Source organism: Anguilla anguilla, chromosome 2, assembly GCF_013347855.1.
Source record: "Anguilla anguilla isolate fAngAng1 chromosome 2, fAngAng1.pri, whole genome shotgun sequence".
Classification (NCBI taxonomy): Eukaryota; Metazoa; Chordata; class Actinopteri; order Anguilliformes; family Anguillidae; genus Anguilla; species Anguilla anguilla.
Genome location: NC_049202.1, coordinates 42860262 through 42882976, shown reverse-complemented (window position 1 = coordinate 42882976; position 22715 = coordinate 42860262). Strand labels below are relative to the sequence as shown.

At 42.8% G+C, this 22715-nt stretch overlaps 2 protein-coding genes across 3 annotated transcripts; one reads left to right on the top strand and one right to left on the bottom strand.

The window, feature by feature from the left end:
- Nucleotides 1–495: 495 nt before the first annotated feature.
- On the top strand, nucleotides 496–14996 carry atp6v0cb (ATPase H+ transporting V0 subunit cb). Its single transcript, XM_035406836.1, has 3 exons — nucleotides 496–795; nucleotides 13158–13341; nucleotides 14026–14996. The coding sequence occupies exons 1-3, from the start codon at nucleotides 723–725 to the stop codon at nucleotides 14228–14230; spliced, it is 462 nt and encodes a 153-aa protein (XP_035262727.1). The 5' UTR covers nucleotides 496–722; the 3' UTR covers nucleotides 14231–14996.
- A 1994-nt stretch (nucleotides 14997–16990) lies between these two features.
- nubp2 (nucleotide binding protein 2 (MinD homolog, E. coli)) lies at nucleotides 16991–22695 on the bottom strand. 2 transcript variants are annotated; one of them, XM_035406834.1, is made up of 7 exons: nucleotides 22265–22695; nucleotides 20830–20951; nucleotides 20082–20280; nucleotides 19528–19682; nucleotides 19006–19116; nucleotides 18768–18837; nucleotides 16991–18290 (listed from the first exon to the last, which is right to left on the bottom strand). In XM_035406834.1, the coding sequence occupies exons 1-7, from the start codon at nucleotides 22278–22280 to the stop codon at nucleotides 18151–18153; spliced, it is 813 nt and encodes a 270-aa protein (XP_035262725.1). In that variant the 5' UTR covers nucleotides 22281–22695; the 3' UTR covers nucleotides 16991–18150. The 2 variants fall into 2 exon arrangements, with proteins under 2 accessions (XP_035262725.1, XP_035262726.1); XM_035406835.1 differs by having other exon boundaries at nucleotides 20830–20948.
- Between the last annotated feature and the right edge of the window lie 20 nt (nucleotides 22696–22715).

The window sequence follows — 22715 nt, the reverse complement described above, 5'->3', positions numbered from 1 at the left end:
ATAAAAAATATAATGTTGCTAGCAAATGCGTTTTAAAGCTCGTCAGCTAACATTAGGCTACTTTACACAGCCATCTGGATTTATCTAGTTTTATTGAATACATTTTGACCACTGACGGACGATACTGTCGAAATCATAACATATAATTTTGCCGACCATGGCAACAAAATAATTAAAATCTAGATTTCCCTAGCCTATATAATAACCGAAAGAGTACTTCGCACTCTTCGGTCATATAACTTAGCCTGCAGCGGGGCACACCATCGTGCATTTAAAATAGGGGATGATATTCGCATAACAAAAAGTAGCACAAATACTGTAAACTTCTTTAATGGCTTGAAAACAAAATACATTTCACGTAAGACTACTAAAATTCTATGTGATATTGTAAAGCCATCGGATACAACACTGATGTGATGAAGCACATGAGGTTGCATTATTCATCCCTTCAAACGTAATGAACTAGACTCTTATGGCTGGTCAGGTGATATTTTCCGCCTCGCCATTTTGTACTGCTGCACCGGTATTTATCAGAGGAGAGGAAGATTCGTGACTTAGTCACTCTGATAGCTAGCTAGGTAGTCCATTCACAATCATTGATTCCACGTATATATATTTTTAAATAACCACACCTTGCTGTATTTAATAGGAAACCGTTTAGAGGACGCGACGACTACAGTTGTCTTGTACTCATATTTTTTTTTAGCTTTGTGTGAGAAAGAATGTCGTCCGAAAGCCCTCTGTACGCACCGTTCTTCGCAGTGATGGGTGCCTCTGCGGCTATGGTCTTCAGCGGTAATTAAATCATTTTTACTGTTTAATTGCAATAAGTTTTATATCTATATAAATATGATATGTTGTCATTCAATCACGGTTGTTTATGTAATGAGATGTCTGTTGTTCAGCTACATATAGCTAACTTAATCGCTTGTGTGAAAGAGCAAGAGGGTGTGTGTTGGACTGGTTGGTTAGCTAACCAGCTAGCTACGTCGCTAAGTTAGCTAGCTAATATGCCTGCTGTTGCACTGACTACTTAACTGGCTGGCTAACTAGATATGATAAATATCTGCCTAATGGATGATGGCTAACGCGGTAGTTAGCTAGCCAACGTTTGACCATTAGTCTACATGTAAGTGAGGACGCTTAGACTTGCTAACCTTACTAGCTACTACTGCTGCCTGCTTGATGGTTAAATTCGTCGACGTATTGCTGCCTTAAACTTGCTAGCTAACAAGTTGGCTAACTAGCAGCGTGATGATTTTGTAAACGTAGCGAGCTAGCTAGTCTAGCTAACTTGCCGAGCAACCAGAATAGCTAACCTTCTCCTTCCATACTGCTGTGATCATAGTCCAACTGATGCCAGCAATGACATTAGACTATCTTACTTGCTTAGCTAGCCAGTTAGCTTCCAGAGGAGTAGACTACAACCAGAGCGGATAATGCTACACGTTTGTTTCTAGATAACGTAGAATAGCTAGACTAGACAAACCAGTTAGCTAGCTAGCTAACGTTAACATCGGAGCCTTTTTAAATCGTCATTGATAATCGTTGAAATTTAGTATTTAGTGTCGTCTAACGTTAACGTTAGTCTCTGATCGACTAAGGACAGTCTAATAAGTTAACGTATGATAAATGCATGGTCATCGCAATTAATTTTTTACTTTCGCTATCTGCGTTGGCTCACGTTAACGTCGTACGGCTGCCCAGTATGGCTGTTGTTAACGTTAAAACCCAGACCTATTTTTTCCACGGTCTGTATGGTGTAGACTCGGCTCCATGTACTGACTAACGTTAGTTAACATTAGCTAAACTATCAAGTTATGCGTCAAAGTATTTAAGATGTACATGATTAATTGTATACGTGACTGCTTGCTAGAATTCTACACGCTTGTTATAAATTCGATTTAAGAAATTGTGTCGCCGAGTTAAAGGTTGTTATTCCCAGAACAAACCTTCGCACCCAGGTTGCCATTGGACTGAGCACGAAATCCTACCTGTCGTTACGTTAACGTTACCTACACCGACTTGCTCGGTCTCGTTTTGATAAGTTATCTATAAGTTCTAAACCGTCTTCAGCTGTTTCATTCCGTAGATCATAGTCCCTCCTGTACTTTGTCATATATCTGCAGAGGAATTACAGGTTCCGACGTAGTGAAGAAAGTCCTTTTTTAATCCACGATAGCTAATGTTAGTTAACTAGCCAATTTAAACCAGCTTTGATGTACAATGAGCTCCATAATGTTTGGGACAAAGACAAAAAATGTCTTTGATTTGGCTCTGTACTCCACAATTTTATATTTCTAATCAAACAATTCAGATGTGGTTAATGTGTAGATTCTCAGCTTCAGAATGCATGCTGCTGCTGATATCAGCAGTTACATCGTTAATGAAGACAAGTGAGCCAATACCTGTGGCAGCCTTACATGCCTAAACAATGACACCCCCACCACCATGTTTCACAGATGAGGGGGGTGCTTTGGATCTTGAGCAGTTCCTTTTGGCGTCCACATAACTCTGTAGGTTCTTTTAGGTACTTGTGCTGTGCATCTTTCAATGTCGCCTCTCTGTAGTTCTGTTATGTCTTCTGCAGAAAGCAGTCACTGACACATCCATGCCTGCCTCCTGAAGAATATTTCTGATCTGTCAGTTAGGTGTTTAGGGGTTTTCTTCATACTGGTGAGAATTTTTTGTTGGATGTCTTCATTGGCCTACCAGTCCATTTGCGATTACTCTCTTTCTTCTTAATATTACAAACAGTTGATCTTGGTAAACCTAATGTTTGGTCTCTAAATATTTTTCTTACTTATCTGTGTCATAATGGCTTCCTTAACTTTCATTTGCACAACTCTGGTCGTCATGTTGATAAAGGACAATAACAGACTCCAAATGCAATGAAAAGCCTAGAATTAAGACTAGATACTGAAACCTCTCTTATACTTGCTCTGAGGCAGCAATTGAACACACCTGACTAATCAGAAACACCTGTGAAGCCATACGTCCCAAACGTTATGGTGCCCTGAAATGAGGTACTAGGTGTGAAAAGTGCTCTAATTTCTACCTGGTGAAACCAGAATGCATGAAAATGCCTAAGGTTTAATGAAACCTTAGAATCTGCATTTTAACTACGTGGGAATTGTTTTATTAGAAATCTGAAATTCTGTAGTACAGAGCCAAATCAAGAAAAAAATGCCTTTGTCCCAAACATTATAGTTCACACTGTGTATGCTAGAAAGCTTTGCGTGATAACCATTTGTAAGGCAGGCTGCCCTCTTTTTAGTCTATAATCCTTTCGTTGAGGTTTCAATCATGGTGACATTTCCCCAATTACTTACTGGGATACTCTCTGGGTTACAGTTTTATTGGCGCTGGTACAGATCCACATTGTGAAAGAATGGGCTCTTCGTTATGTGCATTCAAAGTTTTGTCTATTGACTGCCTCTTAGATAATTGATGAATGAATGAATGTATGAAACAATGTTTAAACATAGCACTGCAGGCTTAATGTGAGCAAAGGGAATTTTTGGATTTAAAGTACAGCCAGTGATCATTTTCTTAACATTGAGAAGAAAAATACCTCCCTAAGCATTAACAATTTGGCCATTTCCTGTTTCTGTTACAATGTTTTCGATATGAAATGTTCATTTGTTCATTTTTCTGAGTGTCCTTTGTAGGTACTAATTAGTACACTGGGCTGAAAGTCCAAGAATTCTTACTGTTTGTTATTTAAATCCAGTCCACGAGCCACTGTCTAGGATGGGCGTGTGCTTGTGTCCTCATGTGAATGATAAGTACAAACAGAAAATGGAGGAGCTTGGCAAGTCTGCCACCCTCCCACTCATTCAGGTGTCTGTTTCGATTCAGATAGTCGGAAAATGCTGGTGGGGGACTCCTCCTTCAGTTTCAGCTGATCTCTTCATATCAAAGGGGCATAAGACTTATAACTCTCATAATAAATATGATGTTTGGTCGCAATTGCTTGAAAAAAATGTTTTTGTTTTGTTTTACTGTCATAATGCTAGTTATAGTGTTGACGGCATTCATGTAAAACCTCACTCGACTCACAAGTCCGCATATGTCTTCTGAATAAGATGGCAATGTGATAGCTAAGTTAAGATTTCTTGAGGCCTATATTCTTATCCAACCCTGGAGGTACTTATTTTTTCCAGAAGCAAGTTACAGCAAAGAACTGTCAGTGCCATTGAATAAAATCAGCCCTGCACAGCACATGGTATAATACAATAATTCAAAATTGTTTACAAGTTCAGCAAGTTAATATCCTGTATTTCTTTCAGTAGTAGTTTTCATCCAGAAAAACAAGTATCTCCACTTGTCACATCAGCTCACGTGTTACAACTTGTCATTTTGTCACCTTTTAGTAAGTTTGAAAGTAAATTCTGAATATATATGAGTGCCTTTCACTACCTGTGCTGTACCATGGATAATTTTCTGGGGAGAACTTCTGGTCAAGAGAGTGTCACACTTGGTACATCATGCCTTGCTCCTTCTGACGGGAAATGGAACTTCACTGTGAGGGTAAAAGATGCATAAGTGGAATTTAGAATTATGCAGGGCCAGCACCTAACCTCAAACACAGTCCAGCGACAAGCTGTAATATGTGACACTTTTGCAACATGAGGATAAGGTTCTTTACACTTCAGGACCCATACACCCATTAAAAATCCATTCTCTTGAATACTACTACTTTGATTACCTTTTTTCTGAAGTGACAAAGAGAGTAAAGCTAGACAAGTTTTGAACGCCCTTGTTAAAGCAGTTTATCTATTTTAGCGCACGTGACAGTGTGTACAATGATGTAGTACCCAGTAAAACCGAATGTTTGCAGTGCTGAACTCCACTTTGAGTTAACGGCCATGAAATAACGGCCATCGTGCTTTGTGACCTTGCAGTAAATATGCAAAGGAGGACAAGGGACGTTTGCATTCGGTTTGCTGTTAGAAGTCCAGTAGAACGTAGGCCTGATTTATTTATTTATTATTTGTTTTTGGTGTTGGGTTTGTTCATAGTTTGAACTGAGCTAACAACCTACTCGGTTAAGGGTTGTTGAGGACATTCAGCAGAAGTGCGAGGAGAAACGGCAAGACCAAGCAATTTTTCTTAGTCGCGATTTTCTGCAAGTCTAGCAGGCCTTCCAGCTCTTGCAGTTTGCTTTCTCTGGAGAGTACAGTATTGCTTAATATTGTGTGTGCTTTCACCACTAAGTCTTGTGTATGGAGCCTTAAGATATTAAAATCACCTTTTTGGTTACAAGCATTGCCTGTGTTTCAGACATATAATTTGAAAATCCCTGAGATAGGATATGAAGCAGGACTAAAGCGAGTCCCTGAATAAGGTGGGGTTTCTTGTGGGAATGATCTGTATCTGAGAGACAGATGGGTAATTGGCCAGCTAGGAGTCCTGGTGGGACATTTGTAGTGCAGAACAGAAGATTCTGAGCTGCGACAAGCTCTGTTATAATTGGCGTGGGTTTATGCATAAGACCCAATTTCAGGAGATATAGTCACGGCATGCAATCATGCGGTGCACTCTGGAAATTTTAGAAAATCATATTTTAAATGTATTTCCAATGTACATTTTCTGTATTTGCCTAACGCATTACTGTGAATTAGACTAGATGTTAATGGCTGCGGATTGCTGCCACTTTATGAGAATTTTACTTTATCTGGCCTGTGTTTTGTAGTTGGCCCTATGACCTTTGGTATGCGCTTATTGTACGTCACTTTAGATAAAAGCGTCTGCCAAATAAAATGCACTGTAATATTCTGTCATCATGTAGCACTCCTTGAATTCCATTTTTTTTATTGCCTGAGCTGTTGAGGGCTTCAGCCTACCTAGTTTTAGGAATGTCAAGAATTACAACCGTTGTTTTGCTGAATCTCTTTCTTTAATATGGTGGGCAAAGACCAGATTTTTTATTAGTTCTTCGAATAGGTCTCAGTGGAGGGAAAGCTGTCCTGATGGTGGTTATAGTCCATATGCATTATGCCCTCATGACGCAGGTGTACATGCGCATGAGTGCTGGGAGTGGTGGCAGTCTCTGGACTGGGCCTGGCTCTGCGGGACACTGGCACAGTGGCGTAGTGCTGGTGAGGAGGCCAGTCAGGCCACTGGGCTCCACCTGTGAGGATGGCAAAGCGCCCGCCGTCTGCTCCATCAGCAGACCCGGTCCGTCGTGGGCACGCTCAGTGAGGCGGCACACGTGAGGCGTGTACTCTGCCTAGGAGGCGCGGCCGGTCTTACAGGCGGGCGCTTTTCCTTCACTTCAGTCTGGTGCAAGTGCATATGCAGCCGCTGACCCAGAATCCTAAAGGGCAGCACCTTCACCTCAGGCTGCCCGGCTGACCTCACGCGGTAGCTTCAGTGGTGCACGCCAGTCCTGAAGAGCACCAACAACAATCATTGAATCTAGACACAACACCATGCAAAGGTTTTTATCCCCACCTCATTAAAATGTTGACTTGTTCACTCTCAGCAGTCACAACATAGAACAACAGCACCCTTTGTTTTTCAACAAAGAACATGTTTATGGGTAGAATTCCACAGATGTGTTTCTTTATCTAAAAAAATGACAGCCAGCTCCCGGACTAGTAGTTTGGCAGCCATGTATCTGGCAAGAAGGTTCTTTTCACTCAGTAGGTGAGTGAAAAGGACACTTCAAAGCCAGTGTTACTCTAGCTTTAGCGCCTGGGTTAGTCCTGCTTCTGGTGTGCAGAGGCTGCTGGAGCCGTCACAGGGACTTGTGAGCACGGTGTTTGGAAGCGTTGTACTCTCATCCTACTACTCTCCTGCTGTTCTTTGTATGCAAAATAGTTATGTATATTTGCTCAAAGGTGAATTTGTAGATATATTTATTAGCAATGGAGTGAAGTGGAAGCCTGTCCTTGCTGTAAATGTTGTCATCAGAAATATTCAAAAACCATTTAGATTTTGTACATTAACTAGGGTATATTATTTACTGTCTACGAAGTGTTCTGTCTGGGGACTCTCGTACAGCTTTGCCATTGAATTTGCACATCATCTATTTTACAATTAAAAGTAGCCTACTGAAGGAGCTTAGGAAGATCCTAGTGTGGAGGAACAATCATTGTTTCTCTACGCCATGTAAGAATCTGTTAGGTGTCTGTGTCCTAAGGCTCCTCACTAGTGTTCAGTGCCACATAAGGGAAAGTAAACACCATTTTCTAATGTTACAACAGGAATTTTTTTATACATGTGGGTCTACCTCTCAATTCACATATTTGAATATTGCACATATGGGGCACTACACATTAATATGTCTGTTGGTCTTTAATTTCACAACAATATTTCAGTTTTAATATGGGATATCCAGATCTGTTCAGAATTGAATATACCTTTGTACAGAGGTCGCCAAAATCGATTGTTGAAATGGCAACAGGGTTTTGGCTTCCTAGCCAGACTGACATCTTTGAACAACAGGCTGTCTTCATGCCTCATTAAAGGAAGATTTTTACCCTGCTTCATTTAAATTATATGTTTTTGTGTGTCACTCTATGTAATTGTATGTTTAGTGTGGTAATGTATAATGTATGAAAACAAAGCTATAATTGTTGTACATCAAATCCAGTCTCAGCTTTCAAATACATTTCCCATCAACATTGCAACATCTCAGGCTTCCTAGATGGTGATGTTGCAATGACCTATCGGAGCTGGGGCCGAGAGAAACATGGAAATGGCTTTATTTTCTTTATAGTCTGTGAAGATAAATTTTAATTCTATTGCCACCGAACAGTCTGCACAATCTTCGATGATTGTTTTAACAGTTGTAAAGATAATGGCATGTAGCAGAGAGCACGAATGAGGATGTACACGTCATCTTTGTGTGACTTATCAGCAGGTGGCGTCTTGCCCACATCATCGGGTGTAATCTGTCCCAGTCTTAGGAGTGCTGTTTTGTCATATGTAGTATTGCATGTGTCTGGATATTTGCACGATGTATAGATGTTAAAACACATTTGATGTTTTTGGGAACATTTCCTTTTAGTTATAGACCAATAAACTTACTTCATTAAGCTAAATTATATTATTCTATGACGAAATTCAGTTTTTCACAAATACAAAACTACAAAAACAACAAATGCATTCTAATTTATACAAAAATTAATGTGAGAGCCACACTGTCTATACCTCTAAGCTTGCGTTGAATGGAGTAGGAGTAAGACTTCTCGTATGCTGCTTTAACTTGTAGTCTATGGGTGCTTGATAGACCAGCGAGGGTTTCTAGGTAGCGATGAAATGCGCACCCTAACCAACTGAACCCTCCCATACCCTGCCCAACTCAATCGGCAATTGCACATCACCTTGTGAAGCTGCCAGCCCCAGTCAACACTGGCACAGTATGAATTTGATCCAAGACCTTGGGGCCCATCTGTGCACCACAGCGTAGTTCCTTAACCAAGTGAGCCACCCAGCAGCCCCCAAAAAAGTTTCATTTGAATAGAAAATGAAGTATTCAGAAGTGCTTATGAGTTTAGACTCATCCTTAAGCAGAATGCTTATAAACTAACGGGAGCTACTACTCCATTCTTTTAGAAGCCCACCCACTCTATTTGGCTTTTGCTGCATCTCCAGCCAGCTGCAGCTTTGTACCTTGTCACGTTGATGACACGTAACTTTCATGGCGTATTTTTCTTTTGATCACTCTAATGCTGACACAGAAGTAAAGCTTTTGTTTGTTTGGTTAGCCTGGTTTCCGTTGGTTACCAATCAGTGCAGAAAAAGAGAAATTGTGGTTCATCTGCACAGCTCCAACACTGTTTCTCAAAGATAAAATAACAATGTAGGTCACACCAGGACGGTTATTTGCGAGCACGCGAGTGCTCCTAATTAAAATTTCCAGGTCACACCGTATAAATTTTGGTAACATCTGAGGTCAGAATGTTGCAATTTTTAGCCCCCTCGTTGCTGAGTCTGTGTGTATTTCCCTTCTCATAAGTACCCTGTTAGCCAACCGGTGGTATATCTCTTCAGAGTAAGTCTTGTTTGTCGGATGTGCTTTTGTAGAGACCTATAGATGCTTTCCTCCTGCAGAAGCTGTGGAAAGGCCTTCTATGCCCTGCTGTACCTGCCTCCCTGCTGTCCTTGGCTTCTGCTGCAGTCAGCTCAGGGACACGGTACATTGGTACTGTGTGGCACCTGAGTGCACCAATGAAATATTTTATCTGGAGTTCTCCCTGTTCAGTTCTGCGTTTCTTAGTGCTCTTATTTTCACATGCATAACGTGCATGAACATGGCCAGCTTTTTTTTGTAGGAAATTTGGCTCACCACTCATGCCGTAAAAAAGAGAACTGGAAAAGTTCCCTCCACGCCCAGTCACTGTCTGGATCATCACACCACCAACCAGTCATGTACTGTTTGCTCAGCATAGCCTCTTGACTAATTTGGAAGTACCTCTGCAGTTCACTTGCTGTTTGATTAAATGTACCTAAGTGAAGTAAATTCCACTTATGTAGCATATTGAGGTTACTTGGACTATGATTTCATTTTTACTGTGCAGATGATTATACAATTTTTTTTTAAAAACCAGTGAACAGGAAAAACACCTCTTCACTTAAGCACAGGATTAGGATTAAATGACAGGGCTTTTTAATTCAGATACCAGATTTCCATATCAATCTCCAGCTTCTCTTTGTTTCACACATTTTTATTTGGTTTAAGAGCGGGTAATCTGTGGGCCTAGTCTCCGCGTTTACCCGTTTGTGGCGGCCGGGAGGCTCGGCTTAATGATCTTGTGAAGAAGCTCGGCGGCCATTCTGTCGCACTGAGAAATGGCGCGAGGAAGAAAATAAAGCTACGGCGGGCGTTCGACTGCCTTGCAGACGGTTTTTTAAGATGGAGGTAGTACATGAGGCAATGCTTCCCTTCCCTGCAGAAGCCAGTTTCCTCACTCTGGACAAGCTGAGACATGGGCTAATCGTCCAGGCTCTCAGCGAGGCTGCCTCTGTCTGCAGATTTTAAAAAAGGATACTCTGCCTTCCTCCTTATCTTCTATTGATTGATGGACGCAGGTCTTAACTAAGGACACCCTTAAGATTTCCTGCTGGCTGCAGTTCTGCTCTGCGGTTTGAAAGTGTTTGCTGAATCCCTCTCATTGTTCTTACGCAGAGGCACGACTCGGAAGTCCTCCAGGACAGGGAGGTTGAAGCTAAGTGGATTAGCTCAGCTATGAATTAACACAGGTCTGTCAGAGGTCTGTATTCATCGTCAGTCCTTTTGCTCCAGGAAGGATCGGTTTATTCCTCCATATTTCCTCCTTTCATCGTGCCTAGGTTTCCACAGTGACATGAAGCAATATAAATAACTCGCATTGGCATTGTTTCTTGGTTGTTTGTGTGTGTGTGTGTGTGTGTTTTTTAACCACTGTTAGGCAAGTAATTTTCAGATGAAAGCTGTTGTGTTCTTAATACAGCCACTGATGTCTCACAAAATGGATGTTGTGGTGTAGCTTTTTCCTTGTACTCCGAATAAATTCAATTGACTCAAATTAAATACGGCGGACGAGAATGCTTGTAGTTCTCCCCCCCCCCCCCCCCCTTACACAGTGTGTGTATGGCAGCCTCTTATTGATCCATCGGCTCTTTGAATAAATGAATGGGGGAGCTGGGCGGCTGCCATCTGTACATTTAATACGGGCCGGGACTTCCTCCCGTCTCCGTAGCCATCTGTCACAAATCGCCGGAGCTGATGTGAGGCTTAAGCCTCCTGATTCGTGCGTGGCCTTGCCGGCAGTCTGAACGACACGTCACGTCGTGCTTCTAGAAATTTCCGCGTCAGTTCTACAGATATTTTTTCTGCTTGGATCAAGGATATATTTGTGTGTGTGTAATGCAAGAGGGAGCTTTATTTGCATTTCCTTCTGTATTTAAAGAAGTGTGAATGCCAAGTCTAAGGAAGGCTCCCATGCTGAATTTCTCCTGCTAATTTCCTACAGGCAGCACCCTGATGCTACCTGCCCCGGAGCATCAGGGTAGAGCCTGTAGGAAGTCCCTGATCCTGTGGGGTGGGGGTGGGGGTGGAGTGGGGAGGGAGGGGCCATTGGCACAAATGTGTCCACTCAGCCCTGTCTTCACAATCCACTCGACCAATGAGGTGCGGCCTGTCCTGCCCCCTCTCTGATCTAAGCCTCTCTCAGCTGTCTGCTGTATTATTTAAGGAGCCCTTTTTCTCCTGTGACCTTCGGAAAAAAACACAAAACGCAGGCTGCTTTATCTCCAGCGTTCCTCTGGCACATAACTACTAGAGAAGTGTCGGTAGCTACAGAAAGGTATTTTTAGAACCTTTTTGGCGTGGCATCAAGAATATATTAGCCACGGCAGCCTGAAACGGGAGCGTGCGCCAGTGTGACGGCTAGCGCGTAGCGTGCGCTGCAGCCTCGCCGGGCTGCGTTCAGCTCGCTCCGCTGTGATGTGGTTGTGTGTGACGTTAGCCGCAGCCCCCTCGCCCGCGTCTCCTCACGATGCCGGTCTGAACGCAGGAAGGACAGCTGATTAAAGTGCTGCACCCTGGCAGGTGTGTGGTCTGAGTCACGCTCGTTTATCACACGGCTGAGGTGCACAGTGGAGTCCGGCCCTCGTGTTCTGGCGTGGGTGTTGAGTCTGGATGTACGATGAAAGGGGATGGGGGGGGACATTGGGGCTGTTGGGGCTGCTTCGTTTTCTGCTCCCTCCTCCCTCATTTGCCAACTCTGCCGTGCGGAGTCTGTCCCGATGCGGTAGGAAGTGGGTCCAGTTTAGGGGAGGTGACCTGCTCCGCCCCCTTCCTGCACGCATAATTAATGTAGAGGGTTCACTGTGACGGGAGTGAATTTTCCCCCCACAAATCGTGGTGTAATAGGAGCTGACAGCTGAAACATCCAGTGATGAAACATCCAGTGAAGCTGTAGGTTTATGTGTAAATCCCAACCAAAAAACACAGTGGATGCTTTATTACATACATTTTTTTTTTTAGAGTGCAAAAGGCTTTTTCCCTTCCTGTCACTGTAATGTGTTGGATTAAAGGAACAGTGAGCTCTAACTCAGGTCCTGCTATGGAGAAATGCATTCACAAAATGGCTAGATAGCTTCAGGGAATGAGACTAAATAGATTGACTGCTTAACTGTGTAATGTAGATCATTTTTTATGTAGCTGAAGTTGAAAATGGATTTAGGTTGCTGGTTAGCTTGCAACGGTAATAGTAATGTTAACAGTGGGTTGAGCAAGCTAACTAACTAGCTAGCAGACTAGCTAAATGGATAACTGTGCTAAACTTGCTAGTTGAAAAGGATGAAAACATCTTTATCCAGCCAGTTAGCTTGTAAGACTGAAAATGCGTTGGATTGGCAGCTTCCTGCCATGTAAAAATAGAAAATGTTTGGCTGGTAGCTGATTTTATTTATGTACAGTTGACTAAATAAAATGGAAGTGTCTGGAATTTGCACGCTGTAAGTCAACCGGTATATTTTCAGTGACATATGACATGGCCACACAGAGAGCAAATGTGTCCCAAAGCCAACATTTAGAAGCTCCTGCATACTCCCCCCCTCGCTGTTCACCTCCTCGGTCTGTGACGTCAAGTCTGACACTGGTTGCAGTTGTGGCCTAGTTGTAGCTGGTTGAAAGGTTTCTGATCGATACCATTTCGGGCATCCATTTCACAGAGCGATTGCCAGCTGACTGGTGAGGGCAATACAGAGGGTCAGAATGACTGGTGAAATGGCACAGAGGCATAAACCATTCAAAAAAAGTGGCGAGCAACCTGTTGTGGGTTAAAGGATGATACTGTACCATTTGTTCACTGTTATGCTCAGCGCTAAGCGTCATTATGCTGGTAACACTCCAGACGGCCACAAAGAAACTAAAATGGCCATGGCTACTTGGCCTCCTTGCGCTGTAGTTTGCAGGAATGTGTTTCGCCCAGCCCAGTGCTCCTCAGTCTCAGTGATGAACATCTGAGCTATGAACCTGCTTTCTAAGATTTGGTGTGGCTGCTGGAAGACAATGGAAACAGACCCACAGGAAGAATTCCCCACAGCCTTTGAGGAGGCTGTGGGCTAATGCTGCATGCTGAACATACAGCTGTGTGCTGTAGTGTATGAATGGTCTTCTAACACCACGCTCTCTCTCTCTCGCTCTCTCTCTGCAGCCTTGGGAGCAGCCTATGGCACGGCGAAAAGCGGCACGGGCATCGCCGCCATGTCAGTGATGCGGCCAGAGCTCATCATGAAGTCCATCATCCCTGTGGTCATGGCGGGTATCATAGCCATCTACGGCTTGGTGGTGGCCGTGCTGATCGCCAACAACATCTCGGACAAAGTCACCCTTTACAGGTAAGCGTCTGACTGGGAGCCGGTGTCATGTCGACTTGAAATTAAATTTGGTGAAATCATTTTTAGAGAGGAGTGCGTGTCCTTTCTTACTACGTGTTTTACTGTGAGCAAGGTCTCCCTTACAAACCTTTTTCCCAGCTGACTCCATTTGACCTGATACTATTCTGGGCCTTCAACATTCTTCACAAAAACTGGAAGCTCTATAGGCAACACTGTTTATCTGATTAAACGAGAGCAATTAACAAGTCGTGCAGTAGCTTTTTTTCGGTGAATAGTAAGAACAAATCATACAAGTTTTTAAATGTCTGGTCTTACTGTGATAAAGCTTTTTTTTTTTTTTTTTTTTTAAAGGTTGAGAATGCAGCTTCATTTTCACAAGCCTGTTTGGATGCTTGCCTAAATGAATCCGAAAACTTACCGATACAACTTTTAAAAAGCCAGGAGCTAAAACTCGCCGGTTAAACTGATCTGTATTGGCAGTATGTTGTGGTATGCTGCATATTTGTTGTTCTTAGTTTTTTATTGATTTTAAAAATGTTAGAAATTTGCGTTTGTTTTTTTCCCCCCCGCAACTGGAGATCCCATTTTGTCCAGCATAGGGAGATGCTGTTAGGGCTACCGCGCATCCAGCGGGAGGGATTTGGGCGGTTTTTCAGCGCCGGCTCTCTTGTCTTCCTCCCCCAGGAGTTTCCTGCACCTAGGGGCAGGCCTGAGCGTGGGGCTGAGCGGCCTGGCCGCGGGCTTCGCCATCGGCATCGTGGGCGACGCCGGCGTGCGGGGCACAGCGCAGCAGCCCCGGTTATTCGTGGGCATGATCCTCATCCTCATCTTCGCCGAGGTCCTGGGGCTCTACGGCCTCATCGTGGCCCTCATCCTCTCCACAAAATAATCGGGAGAGGTCGTCTTATTACATTGCTGCTGAATGGGAAAAAAAAAAAACAAAACGACAAAAAAAAAAAAAGTGGAAAAAGAGAATTAAAATAGCTCCATAACTATGGTCTTATCTCCAATGTGTACAGTTGTCTCAGTTTGGTAGTCATTCTCTTGTAAATGCGCAATGTAACTTAGTGAGTCGTCTGTCCTGTGTGCGTGTTTAGATATATGAAAAAAAAAAAAACAGTTCTTTTCCTACTTTTGCTCGTATTTTCTGGTTGGCCAAAGTTGTTTGTTTTCTTGTATTTGCTTTGACTAACCCCCTTTTTTCTTTCTTTATTTTGGGACAATTTCTGATTTCCATATTGATGTTGAGGAACTATCTGTAAAATATATATATGAAATAGCTTTGTTTTTGTTTTCCACTTTTTATTTATGAAGATTTTGAAATGTTGATAACACTTTAAATGGAGCAGTCTTTAATGAATTCCCCATGATAAATATATATATTATAAATATATCTATGTATAGGTAGATTTATTGCACTGTGGGTAACTGTAATAAGTGATTGGATTCCTCTGGATGTGATAATAGGTTAAAGTGGAGAATGCCTTTACTGTCCAGATAATGGAGTGGGAGTTTTTGTGTGTTTTAATTATGCTGACATTCTTGACACACTTGTAAGATGTTTTCCTGTAGTACAGCTGTTTGATTGCATTAAAGGTGTGTGCCCTGTGTTGGGTTTCACAAGTCAAAATTTCCAAATAAATTTCCTCAACTTATTCTCACCTCCAAACTTGGATTATTTTTGACTCGAAAGTGCAAACACGCTGAAAAGGTTTTTAGCTTGCTTGCGCTTGTACACCAGATTACATCCCTGATAAAGGAGTCTATTTGACCATGGATATTCGTAGACTTTCAGCAAAGATTAGGCATTCATGATTGCAATGCTTGTGTACATTTGAAAAGGGATTGTGTAGCATGGCATTGTGGAACGCTTATTGTTGGTGGATTAAATGCAGGTTAGTGGGGACACGCTGCAGTGGTCAGTGTGGGGACTTGGTCTTTAACAGCACCGGTGGACAGTGTGGGGACTTGGTCTTTAACAGCACCGGTGGACAGTGTAGGGACTTGGTCTTTAACAGCACCGGTGGACAGTGTGGGGACTTGGTCTTTAACAGCACCGGTGGACAGTGTGGGGACTTGGTATTTAACAGCACCGGTGGACAGTGTGGGGACTTGGTCTTGAACAGCACCGGTGGACAGTGTGGGGACTTGGTCTTTAACAGCACCGGTGGACAGTGTGGGGACTTGGTCTTTAACAGCACCGGTGGACAGTGTGGGGACTTGGTCTTTAACAGCACCAGTGGACAGTGTGGGGACTTGGTATTTAACAGCACCGGTGGACAGTGTGGGGACTTGGTCTTTAACAGCACCGGTGGACAGTGTGGGGACTTGGTCTTTAACAGCACCGGTGGACAGTGTGGGGACTTGGTCTTTAACAGCACTGGTGGACAGTGTGGGGACTTGGTCTTTAAAAGCACTGGTTCTGTCTGCTGTATGTGAGCAGGGGCTCATTCACGCAATCAGGCGCACGGCCATTTTAATCACATACAGGTGCTATTTTTGAGCCACTAAGGCAGGTAATTATGAGAACGCTGGCTGCTCATTGGATCAAACGCCAGGAAAAAGGCAGGTAAATGTGTGGCCTTTGAACCACGGAAAATTACAAACTCTCCGCTAAGAATCTAAGTCAGAGATTTAATAGAGCTTATTTCCCAGGTGTCTTAAGCACTCATGTGAAAGAGGAAGATGAAAATGCTTTTTAAATGCCCTGGTTATTTTGCTATACTGCACAGGAATATTTAGAGGAACGAAAACTTGCTGATGCATTTCAGCCACATGCTTCTTCATCAGGGCCTGTGTAACCAATGAGAAAGATCTGATGCATGTATATTTAGAGACCAATCAGAAGAAAATGACTACATGTAAGCAGATGGTATCACGTGGCATACAAAATATGAAAAATAAATAAAGCCATAATGAAATGGGATGGCATTAAAAGAGTCAATTAAACATGGTCATCTGTTTCTTAATTTAAATCAGGGTAATTCAAAGCGTCTATATAGTGCACCCTATTGATGCTTTGAATTTCACCGGTCTATAAGTCTCTATGTATGACCCGTCTTTTACTTAACAGCCCTTGCTGAAGACCACTGTAGTTGAAATGTGCCAGCTAGTTTTTGTTCATGATATTCTTTAAAATATTCCTGTGACTTGCTGTTTTTTGACACTAAATCTACTAGTTGGCAGATGATGAATGTAATCCTGTGCCAGAAGTATTTCCATTGCAAGACAAGCATTTTCCAACTAGTTCCACACTTCACTTAAAAAAAGGAAATTGCTTTAATGCATGACCAACTGAAGGAAGAAAAGGATCTGCTTATAAATGGCACAAGTTGACACCTTCTGTTCCACAACACTTAACTCTTTTCTTCTGCCGATGGGGCGGGCAAAGGTGGGGAAACTCACGGAGGGTGGCGTTTACGCATAGTGCAGGTATTTGTTAATCAGTTACCTTGGCTCAATTGGGATAACTGGCCATAGACATCAATGCCAGTTCACACAGATTAGAGCAAAGGTTCTTTAGCCTAGTCCTGGACTAGCCCCATGTGTGCTAATTTTCATTACAACCAATCTTATTATTTAAGGTTATTGAAAATGTGTTCAATAATTTGCACAATATTGAGCAGGCAGGCACACTTTCAAGATTTAAAACTTTGCTGCTTCCAGGTGTAGGTTTATCAGTGAATTCATCAATACAAAATGTAGCATCTAACAAAAGGTTAACTTGCCACAACGCATTACAGAACATGAATGCATTAGTTGAATGGAATATTCATTCTTTGTAACATGAATATCTGTTTCTCACAGAGGCTGGGATTCAGTCAACATTTGTCCTCAACTTGGACTAAATTTAAAAGCAGTCATTTTTTCTTCACAGATTTTAGAGTTCAGGACTCACTAAAATGAACCTGTCAAACATTAAAGTCTCCAAAAACAGCTGCTGGTACAGTAGAACCCACAATGTTTGAACAAAAGCACCACACAGAGCAGGGTGCTCCAGGTCCTGGGTTGAAAAGCACTGGATAAAGATCCTAGATACATGCTTTATGTAGAGACACAAGGACAGTCTGCAGCCATCATTCATGAACTTATCAAATATAGGTAGCTCTCGAAAATGACTGAGCTAGCTTCATAGTCAAAAGCAGGAACTGGTATGAAATCCAGAAACTGATATGGCCCTCCTACCCCAACTCAGCCCTGGTGTATTTAAATACATGGTGCAAATACAATTCTAAGTCTATTTTTTGCAGTGACTAGAGGAAGCAGCTGAAGAATGTTCTTGAATCACTAGGATGCTCTACCATAACAAGACCTCAATTTTACTACATTGTTGTAAAAAGAGTCATCACATTCAGTACTTGTTACATAACGCCACGCAGCTCTCAAACCCACAGTTTCACCACAAGTTATCGACTCACTTAAAGTAACAGCATTAAATGCACAAATACCTAATTAAATACACAAAGACCTAATGGAATAGTCACAGTCCCCAGATGCAATGCTGGATCGGATTTTGATTTATTCATACATTAATACACATACATTTAAAAAAATCAACCTTGAGACACTTTGATTTGCTGTATTAATTGGTAGATAAAAAGAACAATAAGTGACTGCAATATAGGTTAACTTGGCCTTGTCAAGACTTTTTCCCACAAAATGGGTCTTGGTCTTTTGAGGCAGCCTCCCACGAACTAGCATGACCTTAAACTCTCAGTGGAGCCAACCCAATATACACAGAATTTAAATTCAATGTGATTTTATGGGGAAGAGCGCTTGTGGAGGAACAGGGCATGTACACACATATACTCAGGAAGCTTCTAAGCTGGTCATGACGGCTTGTACAATGTTGTTGATGGCTGCGAAGGTGGCGCTCTCTGGGAAAGCTTGAATGAAATCTTTACCATTCTCTACGCTGCTGCTGAGCTGTGGATCCAGGGGCACGCAGCCTGCCAAAGGGACAAACGTATGCACAGCGTTACAGCCACAGCTCTGTCAACACACTCAATCTCACACAGTTCAGCCGTCATGCCTTCTGTGTGTGTGTATGCACAAAGGGACAGTGATACAATAATTAAAATCCTCATGTGTAATACCCCAAACTCAGTTGATGACTTTTCAAAACCACTTACCATTGGTCTGTATGATAATGAATGCCACTTTTGCCAAGAGAAAATTCAACTCACCCACTGCCAATTTTTCTAGCTGCCAGCAGATGGCACTCTAGATTAATTGTAGGCAAGGGTGTGTCTCAACGGAAAGACAATGAGGTCAATAGAACTGTACTACTGATAACACTAATCATCTGTGTCACAATCCTTGCAGCCAGTAACAGGCAGTTGACCTAAAATATTTCCAATGTGGATAAATTCACTCATTCAATGATGTTTCTTGAAGACAGCATCTCAGACATTTCCTAATGTTACCTAAAAATGGCGATCCTGTCAGCTTTGCTAGGTCCTCTCCTCCGCCTTTGGAGAATATATTACTGCACTCCTGAAAGGACATGAAAGCACACGATGTATTGCGATCTACACAAAAAACATGTTACCTTAGAGCACTGCACATCAGCCTATCTGACCTGCACGGTTAGAAACTGCAGCAGTGGGAGTGGATTCCGAGCGTGTGCGCGCACGTGCGCGCGCGGTCAGTCCGCGCACTCACCGAGCAGTGAGGGCACACAAAGCCGCTCATATTCTCCACTAGCCCGAGGATGCGCAGGCCGATCTTCTTGCAGAATGTGATCTCCCGCCTCACGTCGCCAGTGGAAACAGCCTACGAGACCCCAGCATTACATCACGTTGACTGACACAGTGCAAATACGCTCTCCTGAAAGTTCAGACTGTAACGCATTACTAGTATTGATAATTCAAAACATGCATGCATAATTAACATTTACGAAATTTAGAAAATTAAGAGGTATTAAGGAAACTGAGTTATAAAGATTTATTCATGTCCCAGGGTACACAATTCTATAGACTCGTTCCCTTGGGCAAAATGGAGGGAGAAGGGGCTCATTTTGTGTGCTTCTCCTGCATTGTTAATGGACTGGACCACACTCAATGCGAGTGAATGAACAACTTCCCAATTCTAAAAGGATTCCCCAAAGCGGGAGCGGCGACTAGATGCGCGAGAGTGGATCTTCTAAAAGGTAGGACCGTAGCCCTGTGTTTGAACGATGCGTACTTGTGGAGTAGTGACCAGGATGGCTCCGTCCAGCTTGTGCTTGCGCAGGTTCTCCACGACCGACAGGTGCTCGTCCGATGTTCCTGGGGGTGTGTCCACCAGGAGGTAGTCCAGTTCACCCCATGCCACGTCCGACACAAACTGGCCAATTAGAGCTTTCCCAGGTACCAAGGTAAACGCCATTTAGTGAGTGAAGAAAAAAGATGCAAATGAAGGAGACGGGAATAAAGGCAGAACTGATTTGTAGTCCCATTAAGCATCTAAGTGTTAATGAATCGTCCTTCCTGTTTTGTCGCTACAGATCAACAATTAATGGAAAATCTAAGTGAAATGTGTGTTCATTTGCCCTAGTGGCCTTCTTGCCCCCCCTTGTGGACATAATATTGACACAGGAATGATCCTTGACATTTTTTGACAACGCAATAATTATGTAAATCTTGCAATGACTTGAATATCCAAATATAATCCAAGCTCTTATTTTTTTGAATATAATATTTGAATGTAATTTTTGTACAGTTGCCAGCACCATTTTCCACTGGATGGACTGTAGCTACCTGTTTTCTTGGGGCCCCTCCAGACCACAGCATCATCAGGGTTCTCCAGAAGGAAGCCAATGGACATGAGGGCCAGGGTCTTGCTGGAGTCTACGTAGACGGGCACCCAGCCGGAGTCACACTGGTGCACCTCCGGCCGACCCACACACAGCATGCGGGGGATACTGGGGCCACACAGGTCCACGTCCAGTATGCCCACCTGACACAGAGACAAAGCATACAGGTACTGAACACACACAGTATGCCCATCTGACACAGAGACAAAGCATGCAGGAGTGAACACACACAGTATGCCCACCTGACACAGAGACAAAGCATACAGGTACTGAACACACACAGAATGCCCACCTGACACAGACAAAGCATACAGATACTGAACACTCACAGTATACTCATGTGACAGAACACAAGCAGTGACACTGATACACAGGTGCTGAACACAGTTTACCCACCAGCCATAGATACACTAGTGAACACAGCCTACCCACTGGACAAAGCGATACAGGTACTGAACACACACCTGACTCAGAGACAAGGGTACTGAGCAACACATTGAAAAACAGTAGCTGATGCGCAAATTCACACACCAAGCCCTCATTACACGGTCTCAATGTAGAAAATTGCTTTAAATCTAATTCTATTATGATGCCATATTTGTGAAGTCTTCATTCTCACTCACAGCAACAGGTCAGTTGTACAAAAATGGAGGTGATGCAAGAAAGAGAAAAAAAGGATTATGAACACCCACCTTTTTTCCTGCATGCCGAAGTGCCAGGGCTATCTCTGTTGTCATGGTGCTCTTTCCCACCCCTCCTTTCCCTGACAGCACCAATATTACATGCTTGACCTCCGCCAGGCTCCCCTGGTCTGCTGGAAAATAGGGGACAGGTCAAAGAGACTCCAGAACCAAAACAGCCAAAGTGGTAACATCTGGACAGCAACACAAGGGGTTGCCAAGACACAACAAACCGCAAGCCAACAAGACCAAAAACAAGGAGGCTACAAGGTGAGTAAGTACAGTCACTGAAAATGATGTTGGCTACTAGCTATCAAACAGCTGACATGCTGTAACTCTGACTCCAATCCTGCTATGTAGGCCAGGGTCAACCATTTTGTTTTGCTAATCACTGCCTTGTCATAATTGTGCAAAAGAGTATGGTTTACTGGCATAGTCCTTAGATTTTACACACAGGTAAGATGCAGATATACAGAAGAACAGGCCTGCTCCATTACTGCTGGCCTGTGGTGCTTGCAGGATTTCAGTCCACCCAGGCACACGCTATTCATCTGCAGACATTCAGGCTAATGTCTAAGAGCCTTGAAAGTGCTAACAGACATTGGGCCTCATTCACAAAACTTTTCTTAAATTATTCTTACTTTTGTTCTTAAAAATGTTCCTACAAAAAACCAATATGGGATTTATGCCCCATGTGCAGACCTTTGTTTTGTGCATGTGTGTAAGATGGTGAATGCAGGCTATTCGTAAATTCTATGTGCAATCCTCTTCATGTGATTAGCACAAGGAAACGGCCAGTATGAACACTAGCCTCAGTCCGATTAATGATCATTTTTTTGCCGAACTGCCAATATCTGTATGCAGACCATACAAATATTTCCAAACCATCTCGCAAACAGCAACAATAACTTTAATACCACAAAAAATGTTGAATAATTTATACGTAAATTGGTGACACTACACAATCTGCGATATTCAAGCCTGCCTGATGTCACCATGAACTTGCGACAACATTGTGTAACAACATCGTTATGGAACTCAAACTAGTCTACGTAGCTACCGTAGCAGCGCACAACTGAAATTGTACAGAATATCAAACGGAGAAAACTTTGTGATGCCATACCATTATTTCTACGTATCAATACGAAAGAAAGCTAGTATGCTAGCTAGAATATCTAGTGCCCGGCTGTTTTTCTATCCCTTCACATTTACCTGTCACTGGATAGACATCCCTGTCACCTAATGTTATGCTCTAGCCAGCTAACTTCACAAGCTACGTTATTGCTAGCTAACTAGCCAACAACGTGGGAAACCAATGCAGTTTAGAAACTGTCTAGTGCTGTATTCCGTCATAACCACTTTAACGTGCATCACGACTTTAACTCAGCTTTACACTACAGCCCTTGGCACAGTCGTGTACAAATTATTATCAGCTAATATTACTTACCATCACTTAGATCCATGTATGTAAACTAAGCTAACATTAAATTGTTAGCAAGCTGAAGTTGGACCAAACGGGGTTTCGTCTCTGTAATTGTGAGGACAAGCTGTCCAATGAAATGAGTGCGAGCCATGTTCAATGTCCAGCCCCCCTTGGAAAAGACCAACCAACTTGGCCAGTCTCACCACACATGCGCATGCGCCCTCCAATTATTTCAAGTGACGATTGTTTTTTTTCCAAAGGATGTCGTATCCTTTTGCTATTATTTTAATTGTATGAGGCTATGCTGTATTTTACTCTAATTTAGAAAGCGGGTGCCCCTAGTTTGCATACAACCACACTTCGCTAATAAGCATCATTTTAACCGATCTCTCAACAGCACAACCACATTGTATTTCTAGATGCACGTGATTTGGTAGAGGCAATATGTCCGACAAGGTGCAGTTCCAGTTCTTTT

What these genes read in the sequence shown, in the direction of transcription:
- nubp2 (XM_035406834.1), bottom strand. An exon ending in TTGTGTGCCCTCACTGCTCG is followed by an intron (nt 18,838 to 19,005) that starts GTGAGTGCGCGG and finishes ATGTCCTTTCAG; the next exon opens with GAGTGCAGTAATATATTCTC. An exon ending in GACAGGATCGCCATTTTTAG is followed by an intron (nt 18,291 to 18,767) that starts GTAACATTAGGA and finishes TCCCTTTGGCAG; the next exon opens with GCTGCGTGCCCCTGGATCCA.
- atp6v0cb (XM_035406836.1), top strand. Translation starts at nt 723, where the DNA reads ATGTCGTCCGAAAGCCCTCTGTACGCACCGTTCTTCGCAGTGATGGGT. An exon ending in TGCGGCTATGGTCTTCAGCG is followed by an intron (nt 796 to 13,157) that starts GTAATTAAATCA and finishes CTCTCTCTGCAG; the next exon opens with CCTTGGGAGCAGCCTATGGC. An exon ending in GACAAAGTCACCCTTTACAG is followed by an intron (nt 13,342 to 14,025) that starts GTAAGCGTCTGA and finishes TTCCTCCCCCAG; the next exon opens with GAGTTTCCTGCACCTAGGGG.